The 12,405-nt window shown below is 40.0% G+C and overlaps 1 protein-coding gene across 4 annotated transcripts in view; it reads right to left on the minus strand.

Annotated features, from left to right (window-relative positions):
- The window catches only part of HEPHL1 (hephaestin like 1), a 75,072-nt gene that overhangs the window by 5,399 nt on the left and 57,268 nt on the right, over positions 1-12,405 (minus strand). For all 4 annotated transcript variants that reach the window (XM_061628819.1, XM_061628822.1, XM_061628821.1 and 1 more), the window contains one exon: positions 5,333-5,492. In XM_061628819.1, the coding sequence (XP_061484803.1) occupies positions 5,333-5,492 (160 nt within the window). The remainder of the gene's footprint in view (positions 1-5,332; positions 5,493-12,405) is intronic.

Here is a 12,405-nt window from a genome sequence, read left to right on the forward strand (position 1 = left end):
CTTGCTGAAGCAGAGCCAGCATGGCTTCTGCAAGGGAAAGTCCTGTCTCAGTAACCTATTAGAATTCTTTGAGAGTGTCAACAAGCATATAGATAGAGGTGATCCAGTGGACATAGTGTACTTAGACTTTCAAAAAGCGTTTGACAAGGTACCTCACCAAAGACTTCTGAGGAAGCTTAGCAGTCATGGAATAAGAGGAGAGGTCCTCTTGTGGATAAGGAATTGGTTAAGAAGCAGAAAGCAGAGAATAGGAATCAACGGACAGTTCTCCCAATGGAGGGCTGTAGAAAGTGGAGTCCCTCAAGGATCGGTATTGGGACCTGTACTTTTCAACTTGTTCATTAATGACCTAGAAATAGGAGTGAGCAGTGAAGTGGCCAAGTTTGCTGACGACACTAAATTGTTCAGGGTTGTTAAAACAAAAAGGGATTGTGAAGAGCTCCAAAAAGATCTCTCCAAACTGAGTGAATGGGCGGAAAAATGGCCAATGCAATTCAATATAAACAAGTGTAAAATTATGCATATTGGAGCAAAAAATCTTAATTTCACATATACGCTCATGGGGTCTGAACTGGCGGTGACCGACCAGGAGAGAGACCTCGGGGTTGTAGTGGACAGCACGATGAAAATGTCGACCCAGTGTGCGGCAGCTGTGAAAAAGGCAAATTCCATGCTAGCGATAATTAGGAAAGGTATTGAAAATAAAACAGCCGATATCATAATGCCGTTGTATAAATCTATGGTGCGGCCGCATTTGGAATACTGTGTACAGTTCTGGTCGCCTCATCTCAAAAAGGATATTCTAGAGTTGGAAAAGGTTCAGAAGAGGGCAACCAGAATGATCAAGGGGATGGAGCGACTCCCTTACGAGGAAAGGTTGCAGCATTTGGGGCTTTTTAGTTTAGAGAAAAGGCGGGTCAGAGGAGACATGATAGAAGTGTATAAAATTATGCATGGCATTGAGAAAGTGGATAGAGAAAAGTTCTTCTCCCTCTCTCATAATACTAGAACTCGTGGACATTCAAAGAAGCTGAATGTTGGAAGATTCAGGACAGACAAAAGGAAGTACTTCTTTACTCAGCGCATAGTTAAACTATGGAATTTGCTCCCACAAGATGCAGTAATGGCCACCAGCTTGGATGGCTTTAAAAGAAGATTAGACCAATTCATGGAGGACAGGGCTATCAATGGCTACTAGCCATGATGGCTGTGCTCTGCCACCCTAGTCAGAGGCAGCATGCTTCTGAAAACCAGTTGCCGGAAGCCTCAGGAGGGGAGAGTGTTCTTGCACTCGGGTCCTGCTTGCGGGCTTCCCCCAGGCACCTGGTTGGCCACTGTGAGAACAGGATGCTGGACTAGATGGGCCACTGGCCTGATCCAGCAGGCTCTTCTTATGTTCTTATGTTCTTAAAACCATCTATCGTTGGCAACATTCAAGTTTGATTCTACCTCCTTTACTAGGGGTTTTGTTCCTGTGCACTACTTCAGCTCTCTCTCTAATGCTAGACTCAGAAAAGCATTTACATTGGCGAAGCTTGATGTGCTTCCGTCAGCTCTCCTCGAGGGCAGATATCGTGGAATTCCTTGTGTGGAGCGACTATGCCCTTGTGGGATGGGAAAAGTTGAAACGGTAACCCATGTACTTTTAACCTGTCCTTTTTATCACGATCTTCGTCTTTCTAACATAACTCCAATTATCCAATCGATTCTGGGCCAGGACTCTTCATTTTATACCAGCTATCTTTTATTGGACCAGCATCCTCAAACTACATACAGCGTTGCAAGATTCTGTGCCATGGCAATTACCCTCCGTAGAACATTGTTAGCTCAACCGCCTACACAGTCTTGATCCTAGTTACCAAATGTGTGATCTTTTAATTAGTTTTAATATGATGTTTGATGTTTTGTACTGGTCTCTGACCGCAAGAATAAACATTCATTCATTCATTCATTCATTCAGAAAAAGGTATTTCTGATTAATTGGGCATGAAGTCATCCTTGCACCTGTGTTATCTAGAACAAGATATATTTCAAGGCTGCTACAGTAGTTGTGCTAATTGGATTGGATGCCCCTCTGGTAAGATCTCATGTATGCTCTGTTTCTGGGAATTTATAGCTAGCTAGCCTTCTGATTGGCTAGGAGAGTTGATTCACTGTTACTAGGCATTTTCCTATAGGAGTAATTTTGCCTCAGTCTTGGTTCCTGACACCTGTGGATATCCCTGTGCTACTTGCTGGTTTCTGTGGAGTCACTTGCTCTATTTGGTTTGTATTAGGCAGTTTCCTAAATGTACTTTTGCACTCTTAATAGTATTTTCTTTCTATATAAGATTTTTGCAAGGCATTACACTGTAGTCACATGACAGCCTTTTAACTGCTGTGGGGAAATGGCAATGGTGGCAGCCGAGGCCAGTGACCGAGCAGGTGAGGAGGGAGGATGGGGAGGCAAGGCTGGCCAGAGACCAGGCAGAGGGCGGGAGGGTGACAGCAAGTGAGCCGCTGGCGGCAGCCTGAGTGAGCCGCAGGCTGGGGCAGCTCCTCAGCAAGCATCCTGCTTTGCTGCCATTGCCACCACCTACCTTACCAATGGAGGGTGAGGAAGGGGGAAGTGGCAGGAGAGCAGGACGGTTGCTGAGGAGCTGGCCAGGTTTGCCAGCCGCCGGCACCGGTGGGGCTGTCTTGTTGTACCAGCTTCCGAACAACTTGTGTTGCTGCCAGTTACCAGGAGGGGTAGAGGCAAGGCAGTGGGGAGCTTGGCACAGCAGCAGTGCCAATATGACACTGTTCCCACACCATGCCAAGCTTCTCGCTGCCTTGCCTATCTCCCTCCCCTTCCCAATAACCGGCAGCGACGTGAGGTGTTTGGAAACTGGGAAGGTGCCCTTGCACCCGCACAGCCTGCCAATCACTACTGGTGCCCTGTCTTGTGCAGCTCGCCTCCACTTCCCTCCTATGCTTCCCTTTTTCCTCTGCGGAAGAAGGTGGGGGAGGGAAGGTGCCTTGGCAACCTGAGGGAGGGGGCCGGTGTCAGGTGAGTGATGCAGTGGTGGCTGCATAGCAACATCTGGAGCCGTCTGATGTGGTGGGGATCAGGTGGTGGAGTTGGCACAGAAAGCACACAGAGGTGACGCTCCTAGTATAATCGTATTTCTCACTGGTATACAGTAGGGCCCCACTCATATAGTAGGTTACATTCCAGACCTCTGCCTAAAAGCGAAACCCGCCAAAAAGTGGAACTCTGTCAATAAAATGGCGCCCAACGCCCGAAAAACACCGTAAAAGCAGAACAAGTGCCGTATGAGTGGGGCCTTACTCTAATTGAAAGCCGCTGTATTAGCGGAATGCCAAAAAGCAGGGCCCATACTGTACTTTTATGCTGCTATTTTTAAATAAGCATTAATAAATATAGCATGCCTCTTACGTTTTTGATGTGGTTTCTTGGAACTTAGCTTTGGGTACTAAACCACAGCTGCTACTGAGTAACTTTTGAGGCTTAGGGCCCAAGGCCCAGAAAGCCCAACTTTTAGCTCTTGTCTTGTGGAATCTCAAGGATGGGTGGAGCACAGGTTGGGAGACTCCTGGCCCGAGATGGGTGTGTAAACAGCAGCTGAGTTGGCTAAATTAAAATTGCTTAGCCCTCAAGGATTGTGGGGAACATCTCACATGGTTTGCTGGGATTCATCAGGCTGGGAAAAATTAGGGCATCTCGCTAGTCTCACCTGAAGTTTGTTATTGCTGAGGAGAGGCAGCTGTGTTATCTGCAGTTCCTGGTACTCTGAGTACTTGTAAATTAGTTGGCCTGCCCTTGTGGTGAACTTCTGGACTGTTCCATCACCAGAAGGTATCATGATTAGCTAACTGGCCCACTTGCTGCTGCTGGGCAGATTCCCAGAAAAGTAGGGCTACCCTGTAGCCAGTTGCTCCATTCCTATCCTGTCTTATACCTACTGGTATGAGGAGCCCAAGGGGTCAGGCTCTTATACTTCTATGTCTGTAAGTAGGTAGATTAGGCTAGTTAGTTTTGTTATTTTATATGTGTTTGAATCTTTTCACTATTGTCTTGTATGGGCTTTGCTCATGCCTAACCCTTTGCTGGGTGCTTGGCTTAAAGGAATTGATATGCTGCTCTTTCTTATCTGCACTTATTTTTATTAATAGACTACCTAATATTTACCTGGTGTGTGTTCCTTGAAAACAGTGTGGCTCTAAGTCCTGTACCTTGACCACGAAGCTACCAGGTACTGAATGGAGTTGGGTCTGAGGCTCCAGGGCAGTGAGTGTAAGGTTTGGCTCTCGCTGTTTAGAACCTCTGCTAGTCTAGTGGCACCCTGGGTTTCCCTTAACTTTAGGTTTGAATTGACTAAGGGGTGGAGGTAATCTACCAGCTCCCTTGCAAGGTTGGTTGGTTTAGTCAGCCTTGGCAAAGGGGTGAGCATTGTGTGTGCTTGCTGGGATACTTGGATTCAGGTGAACCTGAGTGATCCCGGCGCAACCAAGGGCCAAAGGCCCTTTACACGGTGGACTTCATAAGTGTTCTACCTTGCAAGGTTGATTTTTACTCTGGTCATTTGGCACCTGCTACACCAAGACGACTCTGGATCCTGAGTTCTGGGGCCAGCAGTTCTTGACAAGAAGGACTCTTGAAACGAACATAAGATAAAAAGAGCTTGCTGGATCAAGCCAATGGCCCATCTAGTCCAGCATCCTGTTCTCACAGTGGTCAACCAGATGGCCATGGAAAGCCCGCAAGCAGGACCTGACCACAAGAGCACTCTCCCCTCTTGCGGTTTCCAGCAACTGGTGTTCAGAAGCATGCTGCCTTCAATTGTAGAGGCAGAGCATAGCCATCGTGGCTAGTAGCCACTGATAGCCTTATCTTCCATGTATTTGTCTAATCCTCTTCCAAAGCCATCCAAGCTGGTGGCCATTATTGCCTCCTGTGCGAGCAAATTCCATAGTTTAACTAATTTATACTGGAAGTACTGGAGGCTGCCTGCTGGATCTCTGAATGATGTAGTGCTCTGATCTTGCCTCCTTCCACACAGCCTCCACTAGGGATGGACCATTCTGCCTTGGCTCTCCATCAGGTGTGGTTGGATCATTCAGTCACTCCCAGTGTAGAAGAGCGAGCAGAACTACCAACTCTCAGAGGAGGACTTCTGTGTTAGTATGAGTCCCTGCTCTTTCCAATCAGCACACCTTGAACTCATGGAGAAACACAGGGGATGCCTCAGAACCTATGCCTGATGTGTTGACTCTGGTCCTGTGACTTCTCAGGTGCATAATTTACCCCAGCGCTTGTTGCAAAGTAGCCTTTATCAAAGATTGTTACCTGACTTGACGATAGTGTACGTTGTCTCCATCCCATTATGAATATGACAATGCACATGGCAATGAAGAAGCCATGTCCCAGGATTAAATGCAACAAGTTCAACAGTCTGAAATGTCGCAGGGAAGAGATCATACACATCTCCTCTGTGTTCGTGATCCATCTGTGTCAAGATGAAAGAGCATCATCAACGTTTTCCACTGCTAGCAAATCAAAACCTATTCCCAGATGGCAAAAGTAGCTCACACTCTGCTTTTTACAAGCCTCTGGAATCATCTGCTGTAGAAATTACAGGTTTCTGTAAACACCCCACTCTGAAAGGTGACTGTGCTGACCAAATGTTTAGAGGGCATCCATATGCAGGTCTTTAGGCACAGTAGTCCAAAACCAACCCACCATTTGGTCAGTTCTGGCCACTCTGACACAGCAGTACAGAAGCAATGCCAGCTTAATATGAGTATCCCCTATGGTTATTGCAAACAATACTTTTTGGTCAGAGATGATAGGAGAGAAAACCACATAAGAACATAAGAACATAAGAAGAGCCTGCTGGATCAGGCCAGTGGCCCATCTAGTCCAGCATCCTGTTCTCACAGTGGCCATGCTTAACACTCTTTCTCTTCTCTCCCCACCTCCATTAAAATCAATGGATGGCAGCGTGCTTAACTTTGACAGAATCATGACCTCTGTTTTGTTGGCTGTCTTGAATCTTGGAGAAGGCCAGCCCTGTTTAGGAATTGGTGAATCTGTCAATTTTGGTTCCCCTGTTTCTCATTTTTCCAATCTTAAGTTCAGTTCTCAACATTTCCACATCATCCTACTGTTTTCTTTTTAAAAAACAAAATCATGAAAATTCTTCAGCATTTTAGTGCAAATTTCTAAATTTGCACTAATATACATATTTTTGTGTGCAATTTTGCCTAATATACACATTTTACAAAGCAATTTCCCCTAATATAATGCCTTTTTGTATATGTTATTTTCATGCATATATGCATTTTTGGTCACATACTTTCCTGGAGAACTGCATTGCAAAATTCAGAGAAGTGCAAGTTTCAAAGGATGGCTGTGTTTTGGTTTGTGCAAAGTTGGGAAAGTTGAAATTTGGTAGGCTCACCTTTAAATGTGAAATGAATCAAATCTCTCCCTCTTCTTTACCCCTGTTACAGATTTTAAAACACAGTCTTTCAATATTTCCTTCAGTTCTAAGGCAAAATACTCTGAAGGTGGGGAACAGGCACAATAATTCCTCCAATCTCCATTTGCTTGCTTGATGGACTGACATGTGGCTGCAGCATAAATAACTGGACTTTTCTTTAAAAGCGAAGCACACATCTCACCAGGTGAAAGAATGAGAGACTATGACAGCAGCAGTGAGGCACTAATTATACAAAGAACTCTGAGGTCAAGGAGGAAGGAGAGGAAATGAATGGGCTGTGTTGTTGTAAAATTGTGAGATATTCTCACAGATGTAACTTTCTTGTAATCAAAGTAGAAAAGTCTACTGATACACTGAAGAGATAAGAATATGACCTGATCATACATATGATGACCCCATATCCTTTGATATTTATGCACTATGATTCTATCTTGAATGATCTAAAACAGCTATTCTTAGCACTTCCGGGAAGGGTGACTTCGCTTGTGCCTGCTTTTGAGACGGGCTCCCGCCTCAAAAGAAGCTTATTCAGATATAAATCAGTCAGAACATTTTTTTTTGACTGATGAAATTTCTCCCGGGCAGGGAGAAACGTAGAGATCAACCTCAAAAGCCTGCTTTTGTTGGGAGGACTGGATTTCATTAATTTATGAGAAAAGGTCCAGCCAGCAATGCCGGATGGACTTCCGAACAAGCTCTATCTGATTAATGCGATACGTTTATCTTTTCTTCAAAGAGAAAACGGACTAACAGGCAAGCACCCTTCTTTCTATTATTTTTTTTACTTGGTTTAAATTGTTGCAGCAAAAAGAGATTTGTCAAATGAATCAGCTTTAAAGAACTTCTGGGTGAGCTATAACTCTTCTCTGTTATTCACGAAATTAACAGCTTATCTCTGTTTCTATTGCAAAAAGCTGTCCTGGAAGTGCATTCTAAAGATATAAACAGAAGAGGGATTTCTATTCCGAGGAACATTATATTGTCTGGGACTATTCTCTTTTTGGTCTATTTTATTTTGACGAATCTGCTTCTTCACGACGCCACTAACTGTTTTGATGCTGGGAACTAAATTTGTTTTGTATTCTTGAACATAGAGAGATAAGGCAGGCTGCTCTGTTTGTACTGTGATGTCATCAAGCCTGGAATATTAACCCAATTGTTGCTGAAATAAGAAGTGGTTCTTCTTTATTTTTGTTTTGTTTTGTTTTCGTGGTTTTAAAAATGGCAATCAAGAAAGTGGCTGAGAATCTGGAAGTAATTATGTTTCAGAAAATAATGGATGAGATTGAGATAACGAAACAAACCCTGCGACAGGGCAGTAAGGAGCTGAAAATTGAACTGAGCAAAATGACGCAGGAGCTTAAAGAAATAGGGGATCCTGTGAGAGAGGAGAATGAGATCAGAGATGAGAAAAGAAAAAATAAAGGGAAGATACAAGCCCTGGAGATTGGAACAAATGAGGAATTGGAAAAAGATCTGGAGTTTATGGATATTAGAAATAAAATCTACTGTTTGGAATTTAACGTTATTAATGAAGATATTAGAGATAAAGTTATCAATGGCTTGTAATCTTCTAGACTGGAATGACGTGATGGAGCTTGATATAGAGAAAATCTATGGAATTAACTGCAGCCATGTGACAATGGAAAAATTCTCAAGAGATGAGCCAGTGCATTTTGTAAAAAAGAAGAACAGAGATATGACTTTACAACAATATTTCAGCAACTTATTCAGAATTGATGGCAAGAAAATATTTGGGATAGAGGAAATTCCCATCAGACTCTTATTATATGACTATGGCTATGACAGCAAGATTATTATGGAATACTGATAATGGAAGATTGGACACTGAAATTACTGGACTTAACAGGACTATTGAAGATGGAAGATGGAATTAATATGGATAATGGAATAATGGCTATTGAAATTATTGGACCTAACAGATTTTGATGAGATGGATTAATCGATATGTTTATTTGGACTATGGTTATGACAATAAGATTATTATTATTATTAACAAGATGGATTAATCGACATGTTTATTTGGAGGAAAATTGATAGATATATTTCTTAAAGAATTGAAACCTCTCGGACTTCCCGGAAGTAGTGCTGGCTGGTGGTTGTCTCTGAGGGAGCTCTGCCTCAGAGGAAGCTTTTTTCAGGTTAAAAGCCAGCCAAGAGGAATCTTGGACTGGCTTAAATGTTCTCCAAGGTATAGGAGAACCGATCAGATTTTCCACAAGACTTCGTTGAGCTGTCGGCGGCTGGAATTGATCAGGAAATTCCTGAGATAAGAAGGCATGCCGATCGGCTGAAGACGGAGTCAGGATTTCCACGCAAGCTGTACTGGAAAAAAGCGAAGCGTTCTTTTTTCTTTTTAAAAAAAACGTTCTTAACCAGCGAGCCTACTTCTGTCTAAATCTTATCATTCGGCTTAAATTACTGCAATAAAAGGGATTTGTTTACGAATCAGCAACTGAGAAACCTGGGTGAGTCATACTTTTTCTCTTTTAAATATAATTAAGGAAGAAAGAGAATGTAAACAACTTATATACTTTTTTTACGACAAAAAGCTGGCCTGAATTTGGAGTTTTAAAGTTTAAAAACGGATGAGAGGTAATTATTATATTTTGGACTATTTTTCTCTTTGGACTATTTCTCTTTGGACGAATCTGCTGCTCGTATATGTTACTAATTGTTTGGTGTTGGGAACCAGAATTGTTTTGCATTCTTGGATGTAGATAAGAACTGTGCTGTGCTGGCTGGACTTCAATAACAGGCCTGGAATATTAACTCTTTTGTTGGTGGAGGAAAAAAAAAAAGAAATAGACTGCCTCTAGGTTTTGAAACAGTGATTAATATCAGAAATTAAAGGCTTCTCTTGAAAATGACAACTAGAAAAGCAACTAAGGCCCAGGAGCGAAGAGGTTCTACTGATCCACAGGAAGGGGCTATACCCCCAGATATGTTTCAAAAAATAATGGAAGGGATTAATGATATAAAACAGGAAATGAAAACTGAACTGACAGATATAAAAGACTATATTAAAACACAAGTGGATGAGATCAAAGGGACAATTGGGCAAATAAAGGAGGATGCAAAAAACACTAAAGAAAAGGTACAAATCTTGGAGAATAGAACAGATATATTAAATCTGGAATTAGAAAAAAACCTGGATTATATGGCTGTGACTGAAATGAGAAATAAAGAACATTGTTTGAGATTCCGTGCAATTCCTGAGGAAACAGGTGAAGACATCAGAGATAAAATTGTTAATGCTCTAGTAAAATTTCTGGATTTGAATGAAGATCGGATGGAATTTGAAATAGACAAAGTGTATAGAATTAATTCCAGATATGCAACAATGAATAAAATTCCAAGAGATGTGCTTGTTCATTTTATAAAGAAGACGACCAGAGATATGGTATTACAGCAACACTTTAAAAATACCTTTAAAATTGATGGTAAGGAAATACTGGTGATGAAAGAAATTCCTATTAGACTTTTACGTAAGAGAAAAGAATATGCTTTCCTTACAGAGAAACTTAAGCAACGCAAAATTCAATTTAGATGGGATGTTCCAGAAGGAGTGATCTTTACATTCAGACAACAGAAATATAGATTGAATACTGTTCAAAAAGCAAGGGACTTCTTGAGAAAAGCTTCAAAAGACATGGATGAAGATAAACTCAAAGATATGGATATAATTCCTGGGAAACAAAGTCAACAAAGATATGCAGAGGAAGGGAAGGAAGATGATGGATTAAAAGGAGCATCAGGCACATTTTAAAATACACGCTTAAAGATGGATTACAAATATCTAACTTGGAATATAAATGGAGCCAATACGGCACAGAAGAGAAAGAAAGTGTTTCATTATTTGAAAAAATTAAAATTGGATATAATTTGTTTACAAGAAACTCATATTAAGAAGAAAGATTCCAAATATTTGATTTGTAAAAATTTGGGTGAAGAATTTATTTCGGCTGGACCAAAAAAAAAAAATGGAGTTGTTCTGTACATTAACCCACAATTGCTTCCTAAATTGGTATTACTGGATGATAGTGGTAGATTTGTGGGGGTTGAAATTACTCTACAGGGTACAAACATTTTGATAGTGGGTATCTATGCCCCCAATGAAGATAAAACAAGGTTTTACACAGGACTTATGGAAAAATTGTCAGAGTTTTCATATGACCATTGGTGTGTTATGGGTGATTGGAATGGGGTAATCTCACCAAAAATTGATAGGCTTTCTGAAAAAAATATCAAAGAGACACAGGGTAAATTACCGAAGATTTGCTTTGAACTGATGGAAAATTTAGAATTGGTGGATACCTGGAGATATATAAATGATAATGCAAAGGAATTTACTTATTTCTCAGAAAGACACAAAACATTCTCGAGGATTGATATGATTTGGATGTCTAAAATTTTAGCGAAGGATACTTTAAAAATGGATATATTACCAAAAACTTTTTCGGATCATAACCCTGTGATATTAACTTTAAAAAAGAAAAATCTTGGATTTAGATGGAGACTAAATGAATCTTTATTACAGAATGACAAAGTAGTACAAGAATGTAAGAAGAAATTAAAAGAGTTTTTTGAACATAATTTACATAAAGGAACAAGTGAAAATATCGTTTGGGATACAAGTAAGGCATTTATGAGGGGATATTTTATTAAATGTAACTCTGAATTAAAAAAAAAGAAACAACAGAAAATGCAATTAATTTTGGAAGAAATAAAACAAAAAGAGGAAGAATTGAAAAAGAATCCAACTAAAGTTTCTATTGTAAATCAAATTAAAATGTTACAGAAGCAAGTATCAATGCTGACAGTTAGAGAAATTGAAAGAAAACTAAATTTTGCTAAACAAAGGACTTTTGAATTTGCAAATAAACCTGGGAAATGGTTAGCATATAAATTAAGAAAAGAACATCAAAAAAATATTATTTTAAAGATACAAGAAGGAGATGAGACGTTGACAGATAATGTAAAAATTAAAAAGATTTTTCATCAATATTATTCAACATTGTACAAATGTCAGGAAATTCCATCTGAAAAAATAGAAGAGTATATATCTAAACAGAATTTGCCTAAAATTACAGACTTTCAGAGACAAGCTATTAATGGCCCTATTACGTCAAGAGAGATATCTGAAGCTATAAACAAAATTAAATTAGGAAAGGCACCAGGACCAGATGGGTTATCTGCAATGTATTATAAATGTTTGGAGGAAGAACTCTTACTACCTTTACAGTCTACAATGAATCTTATTCTGCAAGAGGGAAAGATACCGGATAGTTGGAAAAATGCTAATATAACATTAATACCTAAAGAGGAGCAAGATTTAACTAAAACAAAAAATTATCGACCAATATCTCTATTGAATAATGACTATAAAATTTTTACAATGATCTTGGCAGAAAGATTGAAAATAATATTGCAACAATTTATTCAGGAAGATCAATCAGGGTTTTTACCTAAAAGACAATTACGTGACAACGTCAGGAATGTCTTGAATGTTTTGGAATATTTAGAACAACGAAATGATAAACAAGCAGCTTTGATTTTTTTAGATGCTGAAAAAGCATTTGATAATTTGAATTGGAAATTTATGTTTCAGGTTTTGGAGCAAATGGATTTTGGAGACAATTTTATAAAATGGATTAGATCGATTTATACATCTCAGAAGGCTCAGATAATTGTTAACGGAGATTTAACGGATTCATGTGAAATACAAAAGGGTACAAGACAGGGATGTCCTTTATCTCCCCTTTTATTTATTCTGGTCTTAGAAGTGCTGCTTAGAGATATAAGGCAAGATAAAAGAATTTCGGGATTAAAGATAAAAAAAGAAGAATATAAATTGAGAGCATTTGCTGATGATTTGATAATTGTACTAGAAAAT

This window comes from Rhineura floridana, chromosome 5 (genome assembly GCF_030035675.1).
Source record: "Rhineura floridana isolate rRhiFlo1 chromosome 5, rRhiFlo1.hap2, whole genome shotgun sequence".
NCBI classification, from domain to species: domain Eukaryota; kingdom Metazoa; phylum Chordata; class Lepidosauria; order Squamata; family Rhineuridae; genus Rhineura; species Rhineura floridana.